Source organism: Gopherus flavomarginatus, chromosome 7 (assembly GCF_025201925.1).
Source record: "Gopherus flavomarginatus isolate rGopFla2 chromosome 7, rGopFla2.mat.asm, whole genome shotgun sequence".
In the NCBI taxonomy this organism is placed as follows: Eukaryota; Metazoa; Chordata; order Testudines; family Testudinidae; genus Gopherus; species Gopherus flavomarginatus.
This window is the reverse complement of record NC_066623.1, coordinates 63,534,966-63,561,683: the sequence shown is the minus strand read 5'-3', so window position 1 is coordinate 63,561,683 and position 26,718 is coordinate 63,534,966. Positions and strand designations below refer to the sequence as shown.

At 40.4% G+C, this 26,718-nt stretch overlaps 1 protein-coding gene across 1 annotated transcript in view; it reads right to left on the bottom strand.

Annotated features, from left to right (window-relative positions):
• The window catches only part of HMCN1 (hemicentin 1), a 316,507-nt gene that overhangs the window by 68,769 nt on the left and 221,020 nt on the right, over positions 1-26,718 (bottom strand). The window contains exons 48-64 of the mRNA XM_050961493.1: positions 25,141-25,227; positions 23,579-23,770; positions 22,551-22,724; positions 20,424-20,537; positions 19,217-19,362; positions 17,817-17,967; positions 12,358-12,561; positions 10,798-10,911; positions 9,831-10,018; positions 9,362-9,458; positions 4,979-5,140; positions 2,893-3,006; positions 2,561-2,763; positions 2,210-2,291; positions 1,976-2,107; positions 1,562-1,711; positions 449-608 (exon numbers count right to left, since the gene is read on the bottom strand). Coding sequence (XP_050817450.1) covers positions 449-608; positions 1,562-1,711; positions 1,976-2,107; positions 2,210-2,291; positions 2,561-2,763; positions 2,893-3,006; positions 4,979-5,140; positions 9,362-9,458; positions 9,831-10,018; positions 10,798-10,911; positions 12,358-12,561; positions 17,817-17,967; positions 19,217-19,362; positions 20,424-20,537; positions 22,551-22,724; positions 23,579-23,770; positions 25,141-25,227 — 2,470 coding nt within the window. The remainder of the gene's footprint in view (positions 1-448; positions 609-1,561; positions 1,712-1,975; positions 2,108-2,209; positions 2,292-2,560; positions 2,764-2,892; positions 3,007-4,978; positions 5,141-9,361; positions 9,459-9,830; positions 10,019-10,797; positions 10,912-12,357; positions 12,562-17,816; positions 17,968-19,216; positions 19,363-20,423; positions 20,538-22,550; positions 22,725-23,578; positions 23,771-25,140; positions 25,228-26,718) is intronic.

The window sequence follows — 26,718 nt, the reverse complement described above, 5'->3', positions numbered from 1 at the left end:
GGCTGTTGGGGGTACTCTAAATTGTGCCTCTGGAGTGGACCTGGTATCCCCACAATTGCAAAGACATAAAGATGGCTTACAAGCAACATTTATGTCCCCCTTCACCCTGAGCTGTATCAGCACCAAACAGCTTGTCCTAAGGATCTAGTACGTTGTCTCACAAATCATGTATTTATTAGATCTACCTTGTGTATAACTACTTATTCTGAAGTAGGCAGAAGAGATGGAAACACTATTTGGTTAGCTAGATATATTATGTAAAACAAAACAGATGAGCAACAAATCTACATAATTAACAAAATATCCTAGAATTAGACAAATTAAGGACAGAAAAGATCAATGTCATGTAGTAAAGTTAGATTATTCAGGCTCATAGTTTTATAATTCTTCTGCCTATGCCTTACAGAGGTTGCAGACTGAGAGAACACAGGATTTTATTTTTACTCGCCTTATTCTTTGTGATTCATTGCTGGTAACTGGGTTTCCATCTTTAAGCCACTGAATAGCAGGTCTGGGAATTCCTTTGGCTTCGCAGACAAGTTGGATACTTTCCCCAAGGAGGATGCTTACTTCACTTGGCATTTCAGATCCAACAATATTTGGAGGAACTTTTGGGAGAGGGGGTGAAATTCTAATCAGTTAGTTAAATGGGGGTAAACCAGGAGTAACTCCATTATTTCAATGGAGTTTTTCCCATTAGATCAAATTAATAGGGAATGTGTATATTCCTCCTGATGGGATGTTTACAAAGATGACTAGAAAAATCAACTTTAACCATTTCATAATCCTTCCAGTGTGTACAGTAACCTGTTCATGTTCAGCAGATTGATAATAATAGATAGTGCTACCTTTAGCATCTATTATAGCAATGCAAATAAAATCTATTGGATACCCTGATGCAGCAAACACATAAGCACATACTTAACTCTAAACATGTGAGTAGCTCCAATGAAGTCCACAGGATTATTCACACACTGAAAGTTAAGCACATGTTCAAATGCTTAGCATCCCTAGTGACGCAGTGACACATTACTCAGCCCTAACCATTATTCCATTACTCCACTGATTTTTTTTTCATAAAGATGATGTGTCACAGTTTTCCTTTATAACCTCCTTTTGGCATCAAACATCATCTAGCAAAAGAGCCATAGCATATTACTGCTCCTGAAACCCTTTTGGGCTCCACAATGTTCTACTCACACTGAGATTCGTGTAGCATTAGTGTCCAGTGTGATGGAGCCAGTTGCTGTGATCAGCAACGACCATATGGAAACAGTGCAATATAGCAAATAAACCTATTATTTTCAAACTGCAGTGTAGTTAGATGTAGAGAATATTCTTTTGCATACCAATTTCTGAATAACATTGCAGCAAAGTTTTGTTATCCTTATTTTTTGCTACTGGTTCCCTGATAGAAATTATAGTAGTGATTCTCCGCTCTGCTCTACCAGTTTTATATAGCTAAATCATCTTCATTGTCTTCAGTGGACTTAACACCAGTTTTATGCCAGTGTAAGTGGCCAGTAAGCATGATTCTGTTTAGTGCATACACATACTGTACCTTGCATGGAAAGGATGTAACTCTTCTGCGCTTTTCCTTCTATATTTGAAGCTATGCAAGTGTAGTTTCCACTATCTGAAATCTGAGAGCGGGCAATCTGCAGCTTGCTTCCTCCAGACAAAATATGTATTTCAAGTGAGTCAGAGTTTTCTAAAAACACACAGATAAGAAAGAGTTGATTAGTATTAGAACTAGTCAGAAACAGCAAACACATTTTGTGAAAAAAATTCAACAGATCAAAAATTTAAAAAGATTTTATCCCGCTCTAGTTCATATAACGGGTAGTAAACATGGGGAGAGAGGGAGGAGAAACAAAAGAATAGACCCTGAAAACACCACAGGAAAGACACACTATGATCTATTATAGGAAAGAAAACGGGGGCGGGCGGTGAAACCAGGAAGGAAAAACATTACCTATATGCTTCCCATTCTTTAGCCATATTAGTGTTGGTGGAGGAATTCCAGTAGCATCACATGCAAAGGTGACAGGATTACTGATCGTTTCATTGATCCAGTCTTGTTCAGGGCCTTCTATACTTGGTGGAACTATTAAATAGAACAGCAGCTGCATAAATACCTTATTTACCAAACTCCTTAGTAAACTAACTTTGGTTCAGTTTTACTGTAGATAATGTGGTATATGCTCACCATAAACATTAAGATGGAAATGTTTGTCATCTCGCCCTGCAATGTTTATGGCTTTACACACATACTGGCCAGTGTCAGACACCTAAAATGGAAAAAGAATTTTTATGTACTGGGTCAATTTTCCTGAAGATGATAACAGACCTTTTAACACTAGAATCCCCTAGTGGTCATGGGTCTGCTATAGTTAGACTTAAAAAAGGCTTTGCCATTTGTAATCGGAACTTGATTCAAAGCCCACTGAATTTAACAGAAAGGCTCCCACTGACTTCAATGGTCATTGGGTCAGACCTATAAAGAGCAAAAATAACTGGTCAACAATGACAAAGTGTGCGTTAGACTAATTTAGTATACCTCGGCACTCTTGATTTGTAGCATTTGTCCATCTGCTAGGATCTCTATGTTTGCAGACTCCGTGATCATGCGTCCATTCTTGTACCATGTGATAACAGGTGGTGGGACTGCATTGGACTCACACTCTAAGGTCACTGGGATTCCCACTCTCACAGTCACCACTGCAAGAGATGCTCCACTCTGGTCTTTAATATTCGGGGGGACTGGAGAAAAAGTTAAAAAATATTTTCTTCCTTGTTTTGTGAGGAGGGGAAAAATCAACCTAAGAAAAATGGAAGATGTCCTCATTTCATACTAATAAATATTATTTAATATGATAGTGAAAAACAAACCATAAACAGTAAGGAAACTCTTTTTCTTGCTTTCTCCAGCTTGGTTTCTGGCTATACAAATGTATTCACCACCATCTGAGACTCTGGCTCGAGGAATTTGCAGAGTCCGACCACCTAAAGTGATCCAAAGAGAGAAGGTGAGTTAAAATGACTTCTAGATTTATTCTGTAGTTATTGTATTAATCTGAAATGAAATTTTGCAATAACGTTTTCTACGAACTGCAATTTAGGCACTAGATTAGCATAAGATTCTAAAGAGCAGCACTGCTCTTGCTGACTAGCGCTGCCTAACCCTTAGAGAAATTTCCTTAGTGAATTACAATTTTGGGGTGAAATTCTTGGCTGGTGTAAATATGTGAAACACCACCAATGGAGCTTTCACCAGAGAATTTGGCCCATTAATACTCTTCTTCACCCTCTTTTCCTTCGCAGCTACTTCCTCCCTCCTAACACAATCATGGCCTTTCCACTTAGCTACCCGACAAGCCCCTCCTTCCTTTACTGCTCTCACATGACTTCCCCGGTTTGTGGACTAGCTCCATCCAGATATCTGCCAGTAGGCCACAGGCCTCCATCCCAGCTACCGGTAAGCAGTTCCATGTCAGTTATTTCCCATACACCTACAAACATCCACCCCTGCTAATCCATCTCCAGCATGTCAAGTCAGAACCCATAGCAGGGAATTGTATTGCATTAGGATCTCTAGTTTTCAGCATTAGAAGTGGAGGGTTGGGTGTGGGTCAGGGTGGTTTCCTGACATGATTCCTGTGACAAATAGGGCAACTTCCTATAATATCCTTGAAAACCCTTACTATATTAAGCTTATGTATTATTGTGGGCCAGGATTGCATGTAAGCTCTCCAGGGGGGAAATGTGACAGATGTGAGACCTGGGAGTTGAGAAGACTATACTGAAAATGTGCCAGATATGTATGGACTTTTGGCTAGGGAAAAGTTAATGCAAAATTCCCCAACTCCAGTTATGCAAAAACATACTTTTGAAGCTACCTCTGAGAAGAGGGTCGTTGTCTGCTGGTTACCAGTTACAGAAGATCAAGATCAAAGGTCCAAGTTGTATAAAGATATGGCTGACTTGTCCAACCTTGGTTTGGGTTCCAGATCAAAGACAGATGAACTTGTAACCACCGGAGTCCTAAGCTGGAGTTGAGGGTAACCTCACATAATCTTTTTAGCATTCATGCAGAGTATTTTATTGCTTTAATATTTTTCTCTGTAATGCTTTTACTTTAAGAAAAAGCGTGCTTGCTTAAAGAAGTTGTTTGGTAACTTATAGCTGCAGGAAACACACTGGTCATAGCCCTCGGAGAGGTGTTGTCCTTCTAAGCAGTCTGGCTTGCTGGGGATATCACAGCATAAGGCAAGGAGCTGTGCAGTCTTAAATTCCCCAGTCAGGAGGGAGTGAGATAGGGGTCTCTTCCCAAGAGAGGTGACAAGTGGGAGCCAGAAGCATAAAGCGGGTGCCCTTAGTGGACCACAGATGTAGTTACAGGTGTAGTTACCCTGAAACTGTAACAATTCCTACTCCACTTACTCCCTGATAGACGCTCACAGCCCTTATTGCCTAATGTCCCTGCAGTATCTCTGTCCTAGAAACCCTTAGGAAATAATGAATTCCCCCTGGGAATTAGCAAGGTTCTTAAGGGTTGAGTTGAGGGGCCAATTCCCACTGAAGTCAGTGATAGGGTGGTGGGTTTTATTGCGGTCCAGACAAATGGGATTTAGATTGGATCCTTGGTTGATAAAGTGACTGTCTCAATCAATCATTGTTCCTTTGAAATAGTCTGTGCTATATGAGCTGTCCAACAGTCTGATCCACAGCTACACAAAGGGTTGTTTGTTCCAATCCTTCCAGCCTGATTGTTTCTTTTAATAGTGACCCCATTCAAAAGCAAAAGAGATTCTAAAATATTTTAACTATAAGAGGCCAGATTTATTACTTGTATAACTCCACTTAATGGAGCTACACCCAGAGTAAAGTTGGCTCTACATATTTAGCTGTCATATTTATCTACAGAAAAGGAAAGGATGAGACCCCAGAGTTTACAGAAACAGCAGCGATTCCTCACCAGGCACAATGAGAGCATTAGTATTCAAGCTGATAGGTTTTCCATGCTTGAGCCAGCTGAGATCAGGAGGTGGGAAGCCAGTAACCTCACAGGTCAAGGAGACGAAATTATTCACCACTACAGTCAAATTCTCAAAATTAGTACCCACAACACTTGGAGGAACTGCAGAAAGAAATACAGTAATAGAACATACTTCAGTGTCAGCAAACAATACTTCCAAAGACCCTTAATTACTAAAACAAAAGCTGAGTTGCTGAGTGCTGCCAAATGGCTGAGTTAAAAACATCTCTCACATCCCATGCACTGATCCTCAGCTTTCTGCAAGTATCTGGAAATACTGTGATTAAAGCCAATCCTGCTCTCATCTCCTTTTCTACAATTCCTTAAAGCCTTACCAATGCACCCACAGTTTCTTCTCTGTATGGGGACATGGCAGCGATGACGTAGCCTGTGCTGAAAGGGGGAGTGAGTAATTCCAGATTCAGGAATTTTAAAGCAAATCATTTCTCAGGACATTTGCTCTGTAATAACTAAATTGGAGATTACCGTGTCAGGGTGAACATGACTATACATCTTCTTGCTGACTTTGTATTTTTATTCCTGTTTTTTCTGCAATATTTTCATTACTGAGAAACCCCAAAAAGATTCTTTCAGAATAGGGTTTTTTCCCTCCCTTCATGTCCAAACAGGTCTGATTTATAACTGGTTAGCTGTGCAGTTTAAGATACTGCTATGTGTGTGGAGGGGCTTCCCACTCACAAATTAATTTAAAGACAAAATAGTTCAAAATTTGGTCCTACTCTGCATTTTCACTTAAAAACAAAATATTTGTAAATATATTCCTCTCATTGAGATCTGAATTCAGGATCCCATGTTTCTTCTGCAGCACTGATACCTCAAGCTCTGAAAGAAATGCAGGAAAGAGTTACCGGCTTTCTTTTCGGTAGTACAGCCATTGCGGGGAACACGGATTCCTGATCTTAGAACATGGCAAAATAATGTGATCAACTGTTCTAGGTCATATCCGCCAATTACTCTCCAGCTGTTGTGTCACTGCAGTGACACAAAGCAGTGGTCATTAAGTCAGGTTTATGGCTGTTTTGTGGCACGAAGAGGCATAGAGCAACCAGAGTCAACTAGTGAATCTGGCTTATAGTTTTAAAATTTAAATATGCGGTTCCTGTGTGATCAATACATTTGTTCAACATGAGCATAAAATTCTACCATTAGTGTAAGTGGAGAATTCCATGTACACTATGTGTACATTGTTGTTATCCACAGAAATTTGAAAGTCTTGAAGTTCAGAGATCAGCTTTACAAACAAATGTTTGAAAATCAGGATAGCAGAAGAACACTGTTGTTTAAAAACAAAACGTGAACATCAGAAAGTCCAGAAATACTCTGTTAAAGTTCCAACAGCAGTCTTGGGATGTGATCCCAATGGAAAGTCTGCCATTGACTTCAGCTACCTTTGGATCACGTCCTTAACTGTTCCTTAAGGTGGAAGAAACCCACTAATTGCCACATGAAAGAAATTTAAATCCTTCCTGAAACATATATGGATTAGATTAGAATAGGCTTTTTTTGTACTATACAACTGAAATTCCCATGCCCTTTACAGGAGAATAATGGGCTGATCTTGTGAAGGCATATAGATTATAGAGGTCTGTGATTGTATTCAGGGAAGACATAGATAAAGGTGATATGTCTTCTATGATGTTTTGAATAGAGTGGGTTATCGAACTGATAGGGGGTTCTGTGTGGATCATATGCAGAAGGTTATGTTATATGCTGAGATCTCTGAACCATACCACGATGGAAAGTGTGGATGCAGTCTCCAGTGTCTACTTGGTGGGTTTACAAGGTCATAACCCAGTATGAAGTTTTCCATGATATAGTGTATAAGGTAGGTCTTCAGCTCACAGCTGAAAGTTAGAAGGAGGAGTGGATATGGCTCAGAAATAAAGGGGTAGATTCAAAGTTAGTTCTGAAATCTTAGCTGAATAAGTCCTTTTTGCAGCTTTGAGTTTTTAAAAATAGAAAATGTTCTAATTTCCTGACCGCATTTACATTTGTTTTATACTCGTGAATCTGAAAATCCCATCCTTCCAACTTTATTTTATTCCAACAATATCACTCTACTGTTATTTTAAAAGGGATTATGAATAATGTAACCTATTTCAGCAAAATATTTATCCTTGGAATTTTGGGGGTTTTTTAAAGAGAAGAAAAGTAAGTTTCTAAGACATTTCTATTCCTGATTATTTTTGAACATTATTTTTCATTTAATTAAAATGTTAATTTTCAAAATTAATTTTCTTGAAAAATGTTATTTAATAAAAGAATCACAAAACATGCTATTACCCTAGATCCTTGCAAATAAAAAAAATCCCTCTAATTCAAACATGACAGTCAATAAAAAGACATTGCCATGCACATAAGACAATAAAGATTTTTACATTGGTGCAATTGGTTTCATTACAGCGGTCCCATTCATGGCCTAGTGCAGGGGTCGGCAACCTGTGGCACGTGAGCCAATTTTTGATGGCACGCAGCAGCAGGTTGAGCGGCTCAGCCCGCAGCCGCTCTGGAGTTCCGGCTGCTGCTCCATTGCCAGCCGGGGTCCCGGCCGCCGGCCCCACTCAGTGCCATCTGCTGGCCTGAGGACCCCCAGGGAACCCCAGGATGGCAATGGGCTGAGCAGGCCGGTGGCTGAGACCTCAGCTGGCAGGAGCTGGCGGCCAGAACCCCAGAGTGGCGGCGGCCTGAGCTGCTCAGCCCGCTGCCGGCCTGGGGTTCTATTCATTCAGTTGGTGGCAGGCTGAGCAGGGCCAGCGGTGGGCTGAGTGGCTCAGTCCGCTGTCGGTCTGGGGTGCTGGCAGCACTCAGCGGGGTGCCGGCAGCACTCAGCCTGCTGCTGGTCTGGGGTTCTGTCTGCCGGCCCCGCTCAGCCTGTCAGCCTGGGTGAGCAGAACCCCAGGCTTGTAGTGGGCTGAGGGGGGCCGGCGGCCGGGATCCCGGCTGGCAGGAGCTGGCAGACGGGACCCTAGATCAGCAGCGGGCTGATCAGCTCAGCCTGCTGCCGGTCTGGGGTCCAGCCACAGACCAGCAACAGGCTGAGTGGGGCCTGGGATCTTTGTCTAGGGTTCCAGCTACCAGCCCCACTCAGCCCGCTGCGAGTCTGGAGTCCAGCTGTTGGCCCTGCTCAACCCGCTGCTGGTCTGGGGTTCCATTCACTCAGGTGGCAGTGAGCTGAGCGGGGCCGGTGGCTGGGACCTGAGACCAGCAACAGGCTGAGCGGCTCAGTCTGCTGCCAGTCTGAGGTCCTGGTTGCTGGCGCCACTCAGCCCGTTGCCGGTCTGGGGTTCCGTCCACCAGCTTATGCCAGCTGGGATCCCGGCCACCGGCCCCCCTCAGCCTGCTACCAGCCTGGGGTTCTGCTCATCCAGGCTGGCAGGAGGCTGAGCGGGACCGGCGGCTGGGACCCCAACTGGCAAGGGGCCAGCAGCTGGAACCCTAGACCTTCAGCAGGCTTAGTGCTGCCAGCACCCCAGACTGGCAGCGGACTGAGCCACTGAGCCCCCCGCTGGCCCTGCTCAGCCCACTGCCGGCTGAGTGAATGGAACCCCAGACCGGCAGCGGGCTGAGCAGGGCCAGCGGCTGGACCCCAAACCAGCAGTGGGCTGAGCAGGGCCAGCGGCTGGACCTCAGACCAGCAGCAGGCTGAGTGGGGCTGGTGGCTGGAACCCCAGGCAAGGATCACACTAAATTGATAAGATCTGCATTTTAATTTTATTTTAAATGAAGCTTCTTAAATATTTTAAAAACCTTATTTACTTTAAATACAACAATAGTTTATTTCTATAACATAGACATAGAAAGAGACCTTCTACAAAATATATTACTGGCACGTGAATCCCTAAATTACAGTGAACTTGGCACACCACTTCTGAAAGGTTGCTGACCTCTGGCAAGTGCATTACTCCGGAAGCTTTATTTGTGGGCTTAGGTGGGATTTAAACACTGCAGAGACATTGTGAAGGTCCTCTGCACAGGAGTATATATATATAGAAATATATATGGAAGCAGTGAGCTGGCACCACAGAGTATCAGCAATCCTAAGTCCTCCATTCAGCAAGGTACTTATGTATGCGCCTACCATTCCACACATGAGTAGTCTCATTGACCTTAAGAGCACTAACTAAATGCTGGAAGTGAGGCACATGCTTAAGTACATTGCTGAAATGAGTGAGTTTAAACTAATACAGAATTTGCAGACTGTTTACTTGCAATTGAAATATGAGCCACATGAACAGTAATGCAGCATTAATTTCCTTTATTTCAAAAGGGAACAATCAGCATTTTAGGAAACAATAATCTTACCGTGAACATTAAGGTTAAAATACTTTTTGGCACTTCCGGCTACGTTCTCCACAACACACACATACCTGCCGGTATCTGTTATTTGGGAATTTAGGATCTAAAAGAGAAAACAGGCTTCAGTAGAACTAATACGAGGTCATTTACACTTAAAACTGCAAGATATGTATTGCTGATGTATTAGTGTTATTAGAGGGATAACAATAACCAGTGTCATGGACAGGTCAGCCTAGGGAAGTATGCACTCCTGCTACCCAAAGGGACCTGCTCTGCCAGCCTGCGTGTTTAAATCACCGGGAATGTCAGCATCTTTCACATTTATTTTTAATTTTGTAGTAATTTAATGAAATCCTCTTAAATGAGTTAAAAATAAAGGCCTGATTCTCCACACCATTTTAATGCCTGTGTAAAGAACAGAGCTGAGACTTGGGCCTAACTTTTTTACTATTCTACCAACACATTCCACTTTTACCTGTAACATCCTTCCAGCGGATAAAGACCTATGTTGGTCATCTTCTACTAGGAGCTGGCCATCCTTTTGCCAAGTTATGCTTGGAGCAGGGCTGCCAGTTGCCACACATTCCATCACTGTGGTCTTGTTCACAAGCACAGTGACCTCTTCAGGCAGATCAACATCAGCTCCGTTAATGGATGGTGGCACTACATAGCATGCAAAGCGGAACAAGGAGATTGCTATATAATACCATATAAGCAGTGATTTCTTTGTGAAATTGCCAGAGGGATAGAGCCACACATAAATCTTGAATTTGCAGGTTAAGGTAAAGAGAACTTCACAGTTAATTAGAGAACAATAATAAAATCCCAAGGAAAAATACAGCACCAGATCCTCAGCTGGCATAAAGCAGCATAGCTCCAGGGACTGCAATGGAGCTACAGCTATTTACACCAGCCAGGGATCTGGTTCAGAATGGAGAAGAGGGGAAAAATAATTTTCCTGCTCGGAAGTTGAGTTTTTAGAGCTAAGACAAAGGAGGATTTCCAAGGCATTCCCCTCATCCTATTAATAAATCACTGGTTCTAGCAGTTTTGGAGTTGGAAAAAAAACTGAGTACACTCAAAGCCAAGGCAAGAAGCACAAAGATTTCCTAGAGTATGTCTCTGACTGGATCATATAAGACTTGGACTTTGAAGGCATCCAAGCCAACTTATGGAACATTCCTACAGACTGTTAGAAGTAACTCCAATACAATTATATAGAAATTATCTAAAAATCTATAGCATTAACAGAGAACAATGCCAATGATATAGAATTCTATAGCAGGGATATATATTTTTATTACCTTTTATATGATCTTACTGAGCTATTCTATAAAATGTCATCATTCTCTATTAATTTCAGCAGGACTTTTCCTGGTCTTTTGCCATAAAAAGTGATTTTAGAATTTTTAAAAACAGAAAATAATGCAAGATTAGCTCACATTGCACATGGACATCATATTGAATGGAATCTTCTCCAGCTTCATTTACAGCTACACACGTGTATCTCCCAGCATCTTCTGCTTGGGCCCGTGGAATCTGTAACACTCTGCCTCCTGGAGGGAAAACACATTCAAGATTTAAATCTAAAATCAAGTGATTTCCATCACTCAAACATACCACGTTCCTCTGGAGACCTGAGTCAATGATGTCATACATGACTGGGGGCAAAGGGCTGGGTATGGAATTTTCTCCCCATTGGTTTGTCTTGAATGATCTCTTTCAGTTCTGGACTAACTAAAGCTTTTTGTTTCATAGTTGCTTCCTCTACATCCAGCCTGGTTTTAGTTGGAGGTTCATAATAAAATGTTAGCAAAGAATTAATTCCATTGGAAGGAATCTTTGGAGACATATCAGCAACAGAGTTGTTGATCAATCTAGAAGTGAAACTTTCCACAGTGAGCTAATAGAAAACTTTGTCACTGACTCCATTAGAGAAAGTATATCAAACTGTAGAATATTTGCTGTTTGGTAAACTATGCATGACTGGAAATTTTCACTCTCAGTGCTCAGTTATATGTGGTTTTACTCTTTGATTTTCTTCTTTATTTAAAATATTATCCCTTAACAAATTGGTGCAATTCCCTTGCTGCTCAGAGAAGAGAACAAATGTTGGAAATAATACAGATCCAGATTGTGGCTGGCTTCTGAACAGACAAGCAGAGATGGGGAGGGCACAAGGAGCCTCCCCACCTATATGCTGTACCCTGTGCACAGAATCCAGATAAAACTGCTGTCCTAACTGCAGGAAGTACTCCCTACAAGTGCTCCCTGGAGCATGAGCTTCTCCAAAGGGATGGGTAGCAGGAGGCCATGGGCCTGATCCCAATCTGTCTGCATGAGGCAGGGGAGCTGATTAGCTAGACAAGGAAGTGCACTCTGAATCCTCTAAAGCAAAGTGTGCTCTGAGGAGCCCTGGGACACATTGTATCACTCAGACAAAATCCCTTTTGGAGCTTCTCTGGGATGATGTGTTTCTGCACAGCCCCTTACTCAAGGCTGTATCTAAAGGGCACAACCAAGCCAACAGAATGTGAACAAATCACCTATTTGCAGGGTTCCACAGGGACTGTTCCATTTTAGTGTTTCCATGGCTTTCACCATCGATGGAGAAATGTTACTACTCCAAATGTGATTGTTTTATTAAAGTGAAATGCAGAAGGAAATGTAATAACAACAGTGGATTGTAGGTGTTGTTCAATGTCTCTGTTGCATATTCACGTGCATCTGTCAATCAGCATGTAATAGCTGAATGTCCATATTCACGATCTGTTAAGGGATTATACTTTAAATAAAGATGAAGAAAAATCAAAAGCATATATAAAGTCTGAGCACTGGGAGTGAAAATTTCCAGTCAAGAAAAAATGGATTGAGAAGGATGCACATTCAAAATTAATTATTAGTAAATTGAGTACTTTGAAGATGAAAATGCAATTGCCATATAAGTGCTAAGTATTATCATTATTTATTAAGCTCATCAGGTGATATGTTAAAATACCCACCTGGTAATATCAGTATTTTATCACTGGAGCTCAGAGGGTAGCCATCTTTATACCATGTGAGAACAGGAGGAGGCACAGCATTGGTCTCACAATACAGAGAAAGAGGATTATTGACAATCACATATTTGGTTTCTCCACCTCTGCCTGTATCTACTGTGTTACCAACTTCCCATGCTCTAGGAGGCTTTTGGAACCTAGGAGGAACTACATTCAGACAGAAAGAAGAGGTTAGAGTTAGGATTTTATAGCAGAAATCCATATTTGGACAATCTAGTAACAAAAAAATACTGGAGTTAAATAGTATCTTTAAGCTACACAGCAAATAAGCATTCTAAATTAGATCCCATAACATCAGCCATGTACTCCATGCACGAAAATCCCAAGGCCCAGCAGCAGTGTGAACGTGGTCGTGCAAACAGTTTAAGCACTACAATTAATGTACTGGGCACTTCCTGTAGGTTAATGATTGATTAAATAGGAAGAACTGATTAAAATAGAAAAGCCAGGAGAGGACATTACTCCAAGTTAACTCAAAGCTGTTTGGGACAAGTATTGTGTTTATCCAAGATTTTCATAAGTGACTAGTGATTCTGGATGTCCAACCTGAGACATCTTAAAGGCACCTGATTTTTTAAGAAAAATAAATTTTAGAAGTGACATTGTTTTACCCATCATCACTGCTCTTACAGTTAGTGGGCAAATAGGTTTTCTTTTTCCTGCCACCTTTGTTCAGGCAAAACTTCTTGTGAAATAAAATTTGGTGAACTATTACACAAGAAATCAACCTAACCGCCAGAGCATAGGCTAGCACACAGGCATGGGAATGAGGAGAGCTCATATCTAGACGTAGATCTGCCAACCACTAGCTATGTGACCTTGGGTAAGTCACTTAACATCAGTGCTCATCTTCCCCCTCTGTAAATGGAAATATTTGACACTTTCCTTTCTTTGTAAATAGATTTTAGATTTATAGATGAAAAGTGCCAAGTATGTTTTCTCTCTCTTATGCTAAACAAGTTACAAAAACATTTTTAAATGAGTTTTTGGAGCTATCTTTTTTGTGTATGCATATAGGGCCTAGCACAATGGAGCTGGAGGCTGGGGCCATTAGTGCTACTGGGTGCTGTAGGGAGAAACTTAATATTGATGCAAAAATGATATTAATAAAATGATTGTAAATCTTTTAGATTGTTACAAATTTGTTTGCACCTTTACTGAATAGAAAATGTAACTACAAGAATGTCATAGCCAGGACAATGCTTGGGAATATAACAATATATATGTTTAGTTGGTTATGTTACAAAGCATTTAATCTAATCAAAGAAATACCAGAAGGTATCCATGCCTGTCTCCCAAGGACAAGCAAGCCTCAAGAAGAGAAACCACTTAAAACATTCATTCTAAAAAGGAATAGGGGGTGTGTTATCAGAGTCATAAATCTAGGTTGTAAAGTAACCATACCAATGCCTTTTCTTTTCAAAGGAAAAACTTTGCTTGTGTTTTTGAAACTCTGGGAAAAAACATGTGTAGCTGGAAATGTTTTACACTTTTGTTTATTTCTTAAATGTTGAAATGACAAACACCTTTGTGAAAGCCCTGCTTGCAAATACATTAGCTAAATGCAAAGCTCCAAATATAACTCCTAAAGTCATTGCTACGTAAATAGTAAAATGCTTTATGTACAACTTGAAATCTAATGACCTTGCTAAACTGACTACTACTACTACTAAGCCACTTAAGTATAGAATATTTACATTAATGGGGAATTAAATAATTACTGGCAATGCACAAGCAAATCCTCATTAAATTCAGGAAGACAAAAACATTATAGTTACAAAAATCTTCAATGTAGAATCAACAACTTAAGCTAAAGACTTTCTAAGAATAATTGACATTTAAAAGACTATTTTGAGAACTGAAAACCTTGATATAAAGAACAGGAGTGTTGGTGGACTTGTTGAAAACAGAATTTCTTTTCTGTCAAACACTAATAAAAATGAAAGAGAATAGACTGAATAAAAGGAAAGAGTTAATGTCTGAAGCTGTCTGGCTACAAGAAGAACAAAGGCAATTAAAGAAATATTACAAAAAGAAATGTTACGGTTCTGGGGCTGGTTTTGTTCAACATCTTATTTAATGATCTGGATGCTGGGATGGATTGCACCCTCAGCGAGTTCACGGATGACACTAAGCTGGGGGGAGAGGTAGATATGCTGGAGGGTAGGGATAGGGTCCAGAGTGACCTAGACAAACTGGAGGATTGGGGCAAAAGAAATCTGATGAGGTTCAACAAGGACAAGTGCAGAGTCTTGCACTTAGGATGGAAGAATCCCATGCACCGCTACAGGCTGGAGACTGACTAGCTAAGCAGCAGTTCTGCAGAAAAGGGCCTGGGGATGACAGTGGATGAGAAGCCGGATATATGAGTCAGCAGTGTACCCTTGTTGCCAAGAAGGCTAATGGCATATTGGGCTGCATTGTAGGAGCATTGTCAGCAGATCGAGGGAAGTGATTATTCCCCTCTATTCGGCACTGGTGAGACCACATCTAGAGTACTGCATCCAGTTTTGGTGCCCCCACTACAGAAGGGATGTGGACAGATTGGAGAGAGTCCAGAGGAGGGCAACAAAAGTGATCGGGGGCAGGAGGACATGACTTACGATGAGAGGCTGAGGGAACTGGGCTTGTTTAGTCTGCAGAAGAGAAGAGTGGGGCGGGATTTGATAGCAGCCTTCAACTACCTGAAGGGAGATTCCAAAGAGGATGGAGCTTGACTGTTCTCAGTGGTGGCAGAACAAGGAGCAATGGTCTCAAGTTGCAGTGGAGGAGGTCTAGATTGGCTATTAGGAAACACTGTTTCACTAGGAGAGTGGTGAAGCACTGGAATGGGGTTACCTAGAGAGGTGATGGAATCTCCATCCTTAGAGGTTTTTGACAAAGCCCTGGCTGGGACGATTTAGTTGGTGTTGGTCCTGCTTTGAGCAGGGGGTTGGACTAGATGACCTCCTGAGGTCTCTTCCAACCCTAATCTTCTATAATTCTATGATATTCATAAGGTGAAGAGGCTTCCCAGGGCTTCCTATGAAGTCATGGAGCCAATGAAAGAACCCACTTGAATCTAAACAAGCCTGAAAGAGGTGTGTTTTCCTCTATATAAAATCATGAGTGATGTGGAGAAGGTGGATAAGGAAAAGTTATTTACTTATTCCCATAATACAAGAACTAGGGGTCACCAAATGAAATTAATAGGTAGCAGGTTTAAAACAAATAAAAGGAAGTTCTTCACACAGCGCACAGTCAACTTGTGGAACTCCTTACCTGAGGAGGTTGTGAAGGCTGGGACTATAACAATGTTTAAAAGGGAACTGGATAAATTCATGGTGGCTAAGTCCATAAATGGCTTTAGCCAGGAAGGGTAAAGAATGGTGTCCCTAGCCTCTGTTCATCAGAGGATGGAGATGGATGGCAGGAGAGAGATCACTTGATCATTGCCTGTTAGCTTCACTCTCTCTGGGGCACCTGGCATTGGCCACTGTCGGTAGACAGATACTGGGCTAGATGGACCTTTGGTCTGACCCGGTACGGCCGTTCTTATGTTCTTATGTTCTTATATTCTCTAATTTCGTGAATAGGAAGGAGAAGGGTATAAGAAATTCTGAAGTGAGCACCACATGCACACATACCCTTGCTAAGAAAGCAGCACTCCATAACTAATCCTGTCTCTCTCAATAAGCCAACTTCCCAGACAGACAGGGAAAGTAGAGGAGACTCAAAAAGAAACTAACTCAAGGAAAACCTGCCCAAACTTCAACATAGATTGGTGAGAGAAAGTTAACTAAGATACTGGCAAGGAATTAGATTTAAAACTCTTATAATGAGTTTACTGGAATATTGAAATGTTGTAGAACTTAAAAGACTAACAGTTTCTCCTGTTAATCATCAAATGGTTAAACCGTATATTCCAGGAAAGGAGACAGAAGCTAAACATTTAACAGTGGGATTTAAGATCCTTGATATTTATAATTGGTCTGTATTAAGACAGCTCTTTACATAGCTTCTTCTAAGTACTAGTTTAAATATTTAGTAAAGATTTAGTTTAGATCACTTACTTTCCCCAACTATTTATGTATGGCAAATTAACTAGTTTAAGGGCAACTGAAGCCTGTCTAGTTATTACTAACCTAAACAGTATATAAGTATGTAATAAGGGGACTAGATTAAATGACCTTTTCCGTTCCTTTTAACCCCATGATTCTATGATACCTCAACTGAATACACAATAATTCTGGAAAACAATATACTGTACTCTGGTCTTAATCTACCTAGAGAAAAGTGACCCATCAAAGGTGAGTTCATTCACAAGGTATAATCTATTCTCCACAGGGTTAAAAGCTCTCCACAGAAAGACATGAAGAAGAGATTGTAATGGAAGTAACTAGTTTATCACTTGTACTCTGTCATGTGTTGTTTTGTTTAATGATTTATTTTTCTTTAATAATACAATAGCCATGGTTAATAATTGTGATTAATTTGCTTGGTCTTGATCAAGTGTCCCCTAAGGCAGGGGTTCTCAACTTTTTTCTTTCTGAGACCCCCCACCCCTCAACATGCTATAAAAATTCCATGGCTCACCTGTGTCACAGCTACTGTTTTTCTGCATATCCAGTAGATTAATAACCTGGTGTTAGTGGGTAGCAATCAGGGCAATTGCCCAGTACCCCATGCCCCAGGGGTCCCCATGAAGCTAAGTTGCTTAGGTTTCAGCTTCAAGCCCTGTGTGATGGGGCTCAGGCTTTGGCTTTCTGACCTGGTGAGCCTAGCACCGGCCCTTCTCTGGTTTATTTTAGTGGACCCCCTGAAACCTGCTCACAGCCCCCACGGGGCCCCAGACACCAGTTGAGAACCGCTGCCTTAAAGTATGTAAAAGAATCCGTCTCTCTAAACTGTGGGAGCCACACCCCTGAGTTGACAGAAACAAGTAGTAGACCTGGCCTACCATTCGTCATTTCTCTGAACTAAGTACTTTTTGTAATTTTTAAAATAAAATTAGTTGGTATCCAACAATTGAAAACTATCCCCTTCCACTCCACAATAAAATATAATGCATTAAAAAGTTAATAAGCATATACAGTTTCAAAACACTTTATAGATGAGATGGTTGATCTTCCTTTCACTTACATCAGTGTAATTCTTTTGGCTTTAGGTTTACACCAGTGTAAGTTAGAGAAGAAAATATAAATTTAATAAAGAGCTCATACTTAAAATATTTTATCTTATTAAATACATAAAAAATCAGAGCAACAGGTTAAATTATCCTTGGTCTAGACTGATCCAACGGTGGGGGAGGTGGGGGGAATATAAACCATTTCAGTGCTCCAAAATAAATATTATAAGAAAATGACTCACATTGACAGAATAGGAGAATTTTATTATAATTTGACCTTTGTTTCCCTCTTTACCTTGTATGTTCACGTCAAAATCTATTTCATCCTCTCCAGCAATGTTGGATGCCAAACATGTGTAACGGCCAGTATCTGATACCTGAGCTTCCTTTATCTGCAGAGTCCGGCCACTGGCTTGGATGGTAACATGAGCATCTGGTTTAATAGGCTGTGATTTAATTTAAACAAATATATAAGTATTAAATAAAATAAATACTTGAAGTATTAAGAATCATGAAAGTAATCTGATGGTACAGCTCTTTTGCTCTAACATGCCAGTCAAATTACTTACTCCTACCTTGATATGACTACTTGACAAGCATTTGAAAGAAAGTTGGGAATAAGAAAATATGTTCTTTTAAATTCATTTCTTTCCTTTTTGATCGCATTGGCTTTGCCAAGAGTAACAGAAAAACATATCTATTATTATAGTTCCCAATAACATTAGGAATCACACTCCAGCCAGTAGGCCTGATCCTGTGAGATACTAAGAATCTCCTGGATGTGCTCAGCCTATTAATGTGCCTATGGCCTAGAATATAGCAAAAAGTCACATTATCATGATACTAAGCTTCCAATCTAATGAAATATATGCGATAAATGTAAGTGAAGAAACTTAATGGGAAAGGAGCCCTTTGCGGTAATAAAAAGTTATTAACAAAGAAAAAAAACCTACTCTTTCCAAGCAGATGACTTAGAATATTTTATTTTAAAATGCAGTTAATCTGAAGAATGACTCTATAAAGATAATGTTGTTGCCCCCAATTCATTCCCTTTCAACGAGTTTTGTACTCAGGGTCTCATTGTTTTCCCAAAATCTGCACATGGAGGATGCCTTTTGGAAGATCAGCTGCTTCTGGGGCATTGTCACCTCTTCCCAGAACCCAGTGGAGGGCTCTCTGCAAGTTCCAGAGAACCAGGGTGAGTAGGGGCAAGGCTAGGATGGCAAAAGGAGGACTGAGGGTGGGGCCAGGATGTTACACCTCTTTCCAGCACAAGCCTTATGGGGAATCTGCACAAGAGGTAATACAGCCTGGGGGTTTATTATCTTCTGTGCAATGACCACTCAATTCTAAGGAACAAACAGTCATAGGCAGATGAAGTCTGGTAGCACTGTCCCACCTGCACTGCAAGTGAACCAGAGGGAGAAGTAGGAGCTCTAGTGCCAGTGGGCAGAGGCATCTGACCTAATGCAGATTCCCTGAGATCCATAAAATTGTGGGGTGGTACCACTGTCCATAATATTGGGGATGGGGGAAGGAAGATGACAGCAAGGAGACATTGATTTCAGTGGTGCAGGATCAGGAGCCATGTGTGCACCTATGATGCTATAAAAATGTTGATTAAAAATGATGATAAATATTCAACTGCTTCTGTAAGAAAACCACCCATTAAAAGGAATTAAATTTGTGACTGACCTGTCCATCCTTATACCAGCTGATGGCAGCAGCAGGAATCGCATGAACTTCACACTCCAGAGTAAGGCTGTTGTTTACTTTGATCTTCACTTCTTTAGGAGAGAGGCCCATTCCTGAGATATCTCCTTTGTTAATGACGGGTGGAACTGCACAAAAACAAACATCCCAAGGAAATGAAAGAGATTTCCCTGACTGAATTAACATGTTACACATCATTTAAAGTGAACCAGACATAGGGAAACCAAGTATAATAACCTTAGAGTAAAAAAATACATTCCTCTGTGATCCTGTTCTGTGAGCACCACAGCTGGGTTATTACAAAACAGCAGTGCTTAACTTATTGGTGAAAGTGCACCAGACTACATCCTTGACTGTCCCACTCTACCATGTACCTGGCTTTCATGCTTACCTACTATTTAATCAAAAATAATAAAAATTTTCAAAAACTTGCCAAAAGTTTGGCTTTTGAATCCTTAATGAGTAGAGCTAGTCAAAACTCAGAATATCCTTCCGATGGGAAATTCTGACATTTTGTCAAGTATCAGAGGGGTAGCCGTGTAGGTCTGGATCTGTAAGAGCAACAAAAAGTCCTGTGGCACATTATAGACTAACAGACATATTAGAGCATGAGCTTTCGTGGGTGAATACCCACTTCGTCGGATGCATGTAGTGGAAATTTCCAGAGGCAGGTACAAATATGCAGGCAAGAATCAGGCTAGAGATAACAAGGTTAGTTCAATCAGGGAGGATGAGGCCCTCTTCTAGCAGCTGAGGTGTGAAAACCAAGGGAGGAGAAACTGGTTTTGTAGTTGGCAAGCCATTCACAGTCTTTGTTTAATCCCAAGCTGATGGTGTCAAATTTGCAAATGAACTGAAGTTCAGTAGTGTTCACACCTCAACTTCTAGAAGAGGGCCTCATCTTCCCTGATCGAACTAACCTCGTTATCTCTAGTGCACCATCTCTACATCTTTCCCTGGGCTTGCAAAGCCTACAGTAACCTCAACTAAATGCTTGTAAATGATGTCCTACAAATCTTCCTGATGTCTTTCAAGATGGTGGGCATGATTTGTATTAATGCAAGTGTTAGCTGGATAGAGTGAGTACCTGCTGGTTCAGAAACCCTAGTGAGCAGCAGAATGGGTAAAACTGTAAAGAAAAAATGGAAGAATGAGAAATTAATATATTCCACTGTTATAACAAACTTACTGTAGATTTTCACCTCATAGTGTTTCAGTGTTTCCCCAGCTTCATTTGTGGCTATGCAGGTGTATCTACCAGCACTGTCCTCCTGTGCATTTAGAATCTGCAGGGTTCGCCCTCCTGCAGAAAGATTATATTATTCACTAGCATTAGCACCATACTCCTGATCCTCATTATTAATGTTTTCTGCAGTCATACTTTCAACCCTGAGAGCTAAATTCTTCTCTTGGATGTGCATGCATGACTCACATTGAACTCGGAAGGAATTTCACGTGTATAATTTAGGTCAGGATGTGACACTATGTAATAATGGATGTACAGTATCTGAACTGGGTATGGGCTCACTCTCTCCTTGACTAGGTATGTGACATAGTTCCTATGAAAAGTGTTAAAGCAGTTCTGAACGTGAATTGATTTATGGTCCTGTGCTTTGTCTGAATAATTGTGCTTCACCTTCTCTCTTCTGTGAACAAGTAAAAATGCACTAATTCTATATATAGGGCTGGATCTGAGGCACTGTTCTGTAGTTTAGTTTCAGCACTGTACTTCAAGTGAAAAGATGATCAGTGTGGAGAATAGAGAAAAGATAATACACTTATGTGAAACATTGTGAATATTAGTGAATTAACAGGATTTGAGACTCCAGATATGCAATTCACTCAAATTGCCTGTACACTTCAGCATGCATCAGTTTCCTTCTCACAAATTCATGCTTGCTTGTGATTTATACTCACTACATTCTCAGAGCACAACCCCAATTTAAACTGGCTAAAACTCCCTTCAGCCTGCATTCTTAGGAACTGTTCCCCAGTGAAGTCATTTAATTCCCACATACTAGTAATGCTCATATTTCCTCCCACAGGTACAAAATTACCAATAGCGAAGTGTAACAAAAGTGTAACATTCATTTTCATTATTACCTACATTCTTACCAGAAAAACTTTTCCTTATTTCATATGCCCACAAAGGGCTAGACAAGAGATAATTCAACAAAAGGACAATTACTTTGTAACTTTCTTGATGGCAAGCTACTAATAAGCTATAAAAAATGCTACAGTAGAACCTCAGTTATGAGTACCTTGAAGTTGTTTGTAATGCTGAAATGTTCATAACTCTGAACAAAATGTTACAGTTCTTTTAAAAGTTTACAGCTGAACATTGACTTAATATGGCTTTGAAACTTTACTATGCAGAAGAAAAATGCTGCTCTCTATTTTTTTAGTACTTTACATTTAACACAGTACAGTACTGTATTTGCTTGTTCTTTTTTTCTTTTTTGGGTGGAGGGATAGGGTCTCTGCTGCTGCCTGGGGCAAAGCAATTTCAAGGGCCCCTTCCATGAAACAAAGCTGCAATACTATAGAATACTATATTCTCATGGGGGCCCCTGTGGGGCCCAGGGCAAATTGCCCCACTGCCCCCCCCCAAGGCAGCCCTGGGAAAAATAAACATTTAAAAACCTTCCGCATTTCAGCACAAACCCAGTTTTGAGACAAATATTTTCCATCAAAACTTTTTTTGGATCGAGAACTAGGGGTTTTTAAAAAGCAGAAAAAATCACGGACAATGTCTGCTTTCCTTCAAAATTTGTCGTGGTTTTTTTAATTGAAAAGCTGAAATTAGTCTGCCAAAACCTGAACATGGTTTGGGGTTTCAGAAGCGTGGCCAAATATTTGCTGCTTGCTGTGTTTGCTTAAAGAAACAATAAAAAAAAATTGGGAGGTAATTAAGGAGGTAAACTGAAAATTTCTATAAGTCATTCAATTGCCTTTTTAATATGGATATGATGTAGTATGGTAATGAATACATTTTAAAGTTATCAAGCGATAGTGGTGATGTGGGTTACTGTGGGTTACTTCAAATGAAGTTACCATGTTGTTATGTTGTTACCACTTAACTTTAGTTACATTGTAACTGTGCACTTAACTTGTCTCACCACCATCTTTTACAGAGCAAAGGGATAAATATTATATGAAAGCATAAAAATGGTTGTGAAACTCTTTGAGATCCTGGGATGAAAAATGCTACAGAAGTACAAAGTGATGCTATTATTACAACTAATTGCTTTGATTTATGAATGTGTCATCTGATAAGTGACAAAATATTTATTTTATTTAAGAATAAAAAAATTACCTGGCAAAATTCGGATATTTCTGTTAGATTCCAGTGGAGCTCCATTTTTGAGCCAGGTAATTGTAGCTGGTGGATATGAATAAGCCTCACAAGTCAGGGATGTGGGGCTATTCAGGATAACAGTGACGTCTTCTGCACTGCCATGACTGTCTGTACCCGCAATGGTTGGAGACACTAGGAAGCAATAAGAAGATCCTCAGCAATGGAACTGACAGCCATTAGAAGCAATTTAAGGCTACAGTAACTTCTAAATGGAGAACTGCTGGTGTTATCTGAAACCTCTTTATAAAGAAAATTCAATATCCTGTTTAGGGACTTGGTTCTAACTTAAATAAGTGGATGTGCACCACTACTGGGCATGTGTGAACTGTTCACAATGAAACCCAGAACCAGGCAAAAGTCCGATAGCACTACATGAAGTTCTATCTGGTTTCTTGTTTTGTCCTGAAGTTGAAATTCAGCGTATGTTCACAGAGCCTGTCAAAGGGGGGGGGGGGAGGGCGGGAAGGAAGGGAAGAAGGCTACCCCACCACCTCCCAAGGACTATTATTGGCTAGAGGTCAGCAGGCCTACTGTCTGATCTTCCTGAAAGCTATTGCTAGGCAGGGGATATGGGGCAGGATATGAGAGTATGTAAAGAAACTCTACTGTATTAGTTGTAGTCTGTAACGTGATAACCATCATAATAAAATAACAGGTGGTCTGAGTTTTTATGAAACAATGTTTCCCTCAATGGTGTCCTCAACACATTTCTTCTGTAAAACACAAAACAATGCACTGTTTTGTTCAATCTATATGTAGATTAATTCCTGTTCTAACTTCCTGTTTTCCTACCTAACTTGTTTCTTCTTAAAGGTATAAGTGCCTTATTAATATTAAATACGTTAGCAAGTATACAGTTGTAAGTATTTAACTCTAGTCAGGTAGATTAGACATTGTTGTAATTAACTGTTAGAGCCACTCCAGCATGAATATCTACCCTTCAATGAGATTAATACCTGCTTTAGATAACCAGCACAATCACTTACCAAGTACACTGAGACTGTAACTTTTGCTTTTGTCACCAGCTATATTGGATGCAATACATGTATATCTCCCTGTGTCAGAAACTTGAGTGTTGGTGATTTGAAGAAAACGTCCACTGGACAGAATCTGGTGATCTCCATCGTGGGTAAGAGGCTGACCATCTTTTACCCATGTAATCTGTGGTACAGGATTCCCTTAATAAAAACACGATTAATTGTAAGTGGTAATTACTGTAGCCTCTAGAAAATGAAAAGTTACTGAACAATAGAAAAGAGCAGTTTCATGTGTCCACTTAATCTCCCTTTTAAGAACATTCTATAGAATACATATTCTATAGCTCTATAGGTTTTTTAACCATCCTCTAGAATTTTATAAGAACAGCCATATTGGGTCAAACCAATGGTCCATCTATTCCAGTATCCAGTTCCAACAGTAGCCAATGCCAGATGCTTCAGAGGAAAATAAACAGAACAGGTAATCCACCAAGTGATCCAATCCCCTGTTGCCCATTCACATCTTCTGGCAATAGAAGGTAGGGACACCATCCCTGCCCAATAGTCATCGATGGACTTATCTTCCATTAACTTATTTAGTTCTTTTTTGAACCCTGTTAGCCTTGGCCTTCACAGCATCCTCTGCCAAAGCACTCCGCAGGTTAACTGTGCACTGTATGAAGAAAGACCTGCTTTTGTTTGTTTTAAACCTGTTGCCTATTCATTTCATTTGGTGACCCCTAGTTCTTGTGTTATGAGAAGGAGTAATTAACACTTTCTTATTTACTTTCTCCGCACCAGTCATGATATTATAGACCTATCATATCCCACCTTAGTCTCTTTTTCAAGCTAAAAAGTCCCAGTCTTCTTAGTCTCTCCTCATATGGAAGCTGCTCCATACCCCTAATCATTTTTGTTGCCTTTTCTGTACCTTTTCCAATTCCAGTACATCTTTTCTGAGATGGGGTGACCACATCTGCACACAGTATTCAAGATATGCGCATATCATGGAGGTTATATATACGGAGAGAGAGAATACATTTCTGTCTTATCTATCCCTTTGCTAATGGTTCCCAACATTTTGTTAGCTTTTTTGACTGCCACTGCACACTGAACGTACGTTTTCAGAGAACTATCCACAGTGACTCCAAAATCTTTCTTGAATGGTAACAGCTAATTTAGACTCCATCATTTTATATGTATAGTTGGGATTATGTTTTATGATGTGCATTACTTTGTACATAACAGGGATATACTTTCTGTTAAATTCTACAGGATGTTTAAAAAAATAGAAAGAACCTTTCTATAGTTTAAGTTCTATAGGATATTTCTCTTAATGTGTTTTCAGTAAATAACCTTCATTTAAAAAAACCACCCCATTGACAGTGATATTAAAACATTTAAAAAAGAACAGTCAAGATAAAACTCAGAGCCAAATTCTGGCTTTCAGCTCTTTGTACACATGCACTCAAACAACTGTGGTCAGGAATGTGGACAACTAACAAACACCCCAAGCTGCTGTGAGTTTAGCTGTTGAATAGGGAACATATTGTGACATTGCAAAGCCTTACCTATGACTTCACAAGTTAATGTAACACTGTGTTTTTCTTTCACTTTCACATCCTCCAGTTTATTCTCACCCACAATTCCTGGGGGCACTATTAGGGAGAAAAAAGGCATAATATTACACACTGCTAGTTACACCAAATTTAAATATAACACACTACAGACCTATATTGGTATAACTACATCACTCAGGTGTGTGAAAAATTCATACCCAAGTGCTGTAGTTATACCGACACAATCCCCTGTTTAGACAGTGCTATGTTGGTGGGAGAGCTTCTCCTGCTGACTTAGCTACTGCCTCTCGGGATGATGGATTAATTACGCCAATTGGAGAGCTCTCACTCGTTCACTTAGAGTATCTTCATTAAAGTGCTACAACAGCAGCGCAGCTGCGCCAATGTAGTAAATGTAGTCCTATCCGAAGACGTTGTCTCTGTCTGAACGTATTGTTTCTTTCATATAAAAATAACAACTGGCTTAATTAGACCTACTAGGAACAGGCCCACATTGGCAACAGCAAAGAGTTACGATACCCCAGCAGGATTTACAGGTAACAAAATGTTCCACTCTGCAACCAGCCAGCACCCCCACCTCAATCTCCCCTGCTTGCTCCTTTTGAGATGGCTTGTCCTTTTGTGACATGCTGGTGAGGAGCAATCCTTGCACACTCAATACAAGGACTACATTTGTGAATAACCATGCAGGGGAACACAGGAGAGAATCTGCTCATGACCTCTGTTACCACTTGAGCACTTGCTCTAAGGTCGACCTGCAGTCTGACCCAAAGTCTGTTCTATTTCTAACCACCTGTGTGCATACAGAAAACACACATCTGTGCAAATTATATACAAACAAGAAATCCTTCTCTTACTCACAGTAGTGTAATTCCCCACTAATTTCAGGAGAGCAATCCCTGGTTTATGCCAGAAGAAGCAAAACTAGAATCAGGACAATAATGTTTGCACCACTGCTACCCACACTCACTCTCATTCATCTGCATCTTTAGAGACTGATTTCCTGGAAACAACTCCTATGTTTTCAGTACTGTGCATAAATAGACAAGGCACATGAAAACTGGTTCATTAGTATGTGCACCAACATGATTAACAATGACAGGAGGCAAGCTGTGAACCTCTAACTCCCATTTGTGAGCCACCTCATTGGCACGATATGCTTCATTTATTGTTGGGAAAAGCGCAACACAGTTAACTCTATGGTTTTGGAGAAGCAATTACGTCTTTAAATGAAGGGCATTTTTTAGTATTGGGGCAAAGGAAAAAGGAGTTGGGACTCAGAGCAGTAATAAAGCACAGAGGCTGAAGAAGAGGAGGCAACATGGCTATAAGGAGGACTGGTTAGGTTCTCTGATGTATAACAAGGGATTTAGAGAGAGAGCTTCATAACTGGGAAGGAAGAGAAGATGATGAACTAGGGACCAAATTCTACCCTCATGTAAACCCAAATAGTGCAGGTGTGACATTGCACTCCATAATGTTTTATGGAAACATGCTTATGAGTGTGAATATAATGTAACTGGAATATGCTTTATGCTAAAGGTCTCTTGTAAGGTATCATTACAAGGA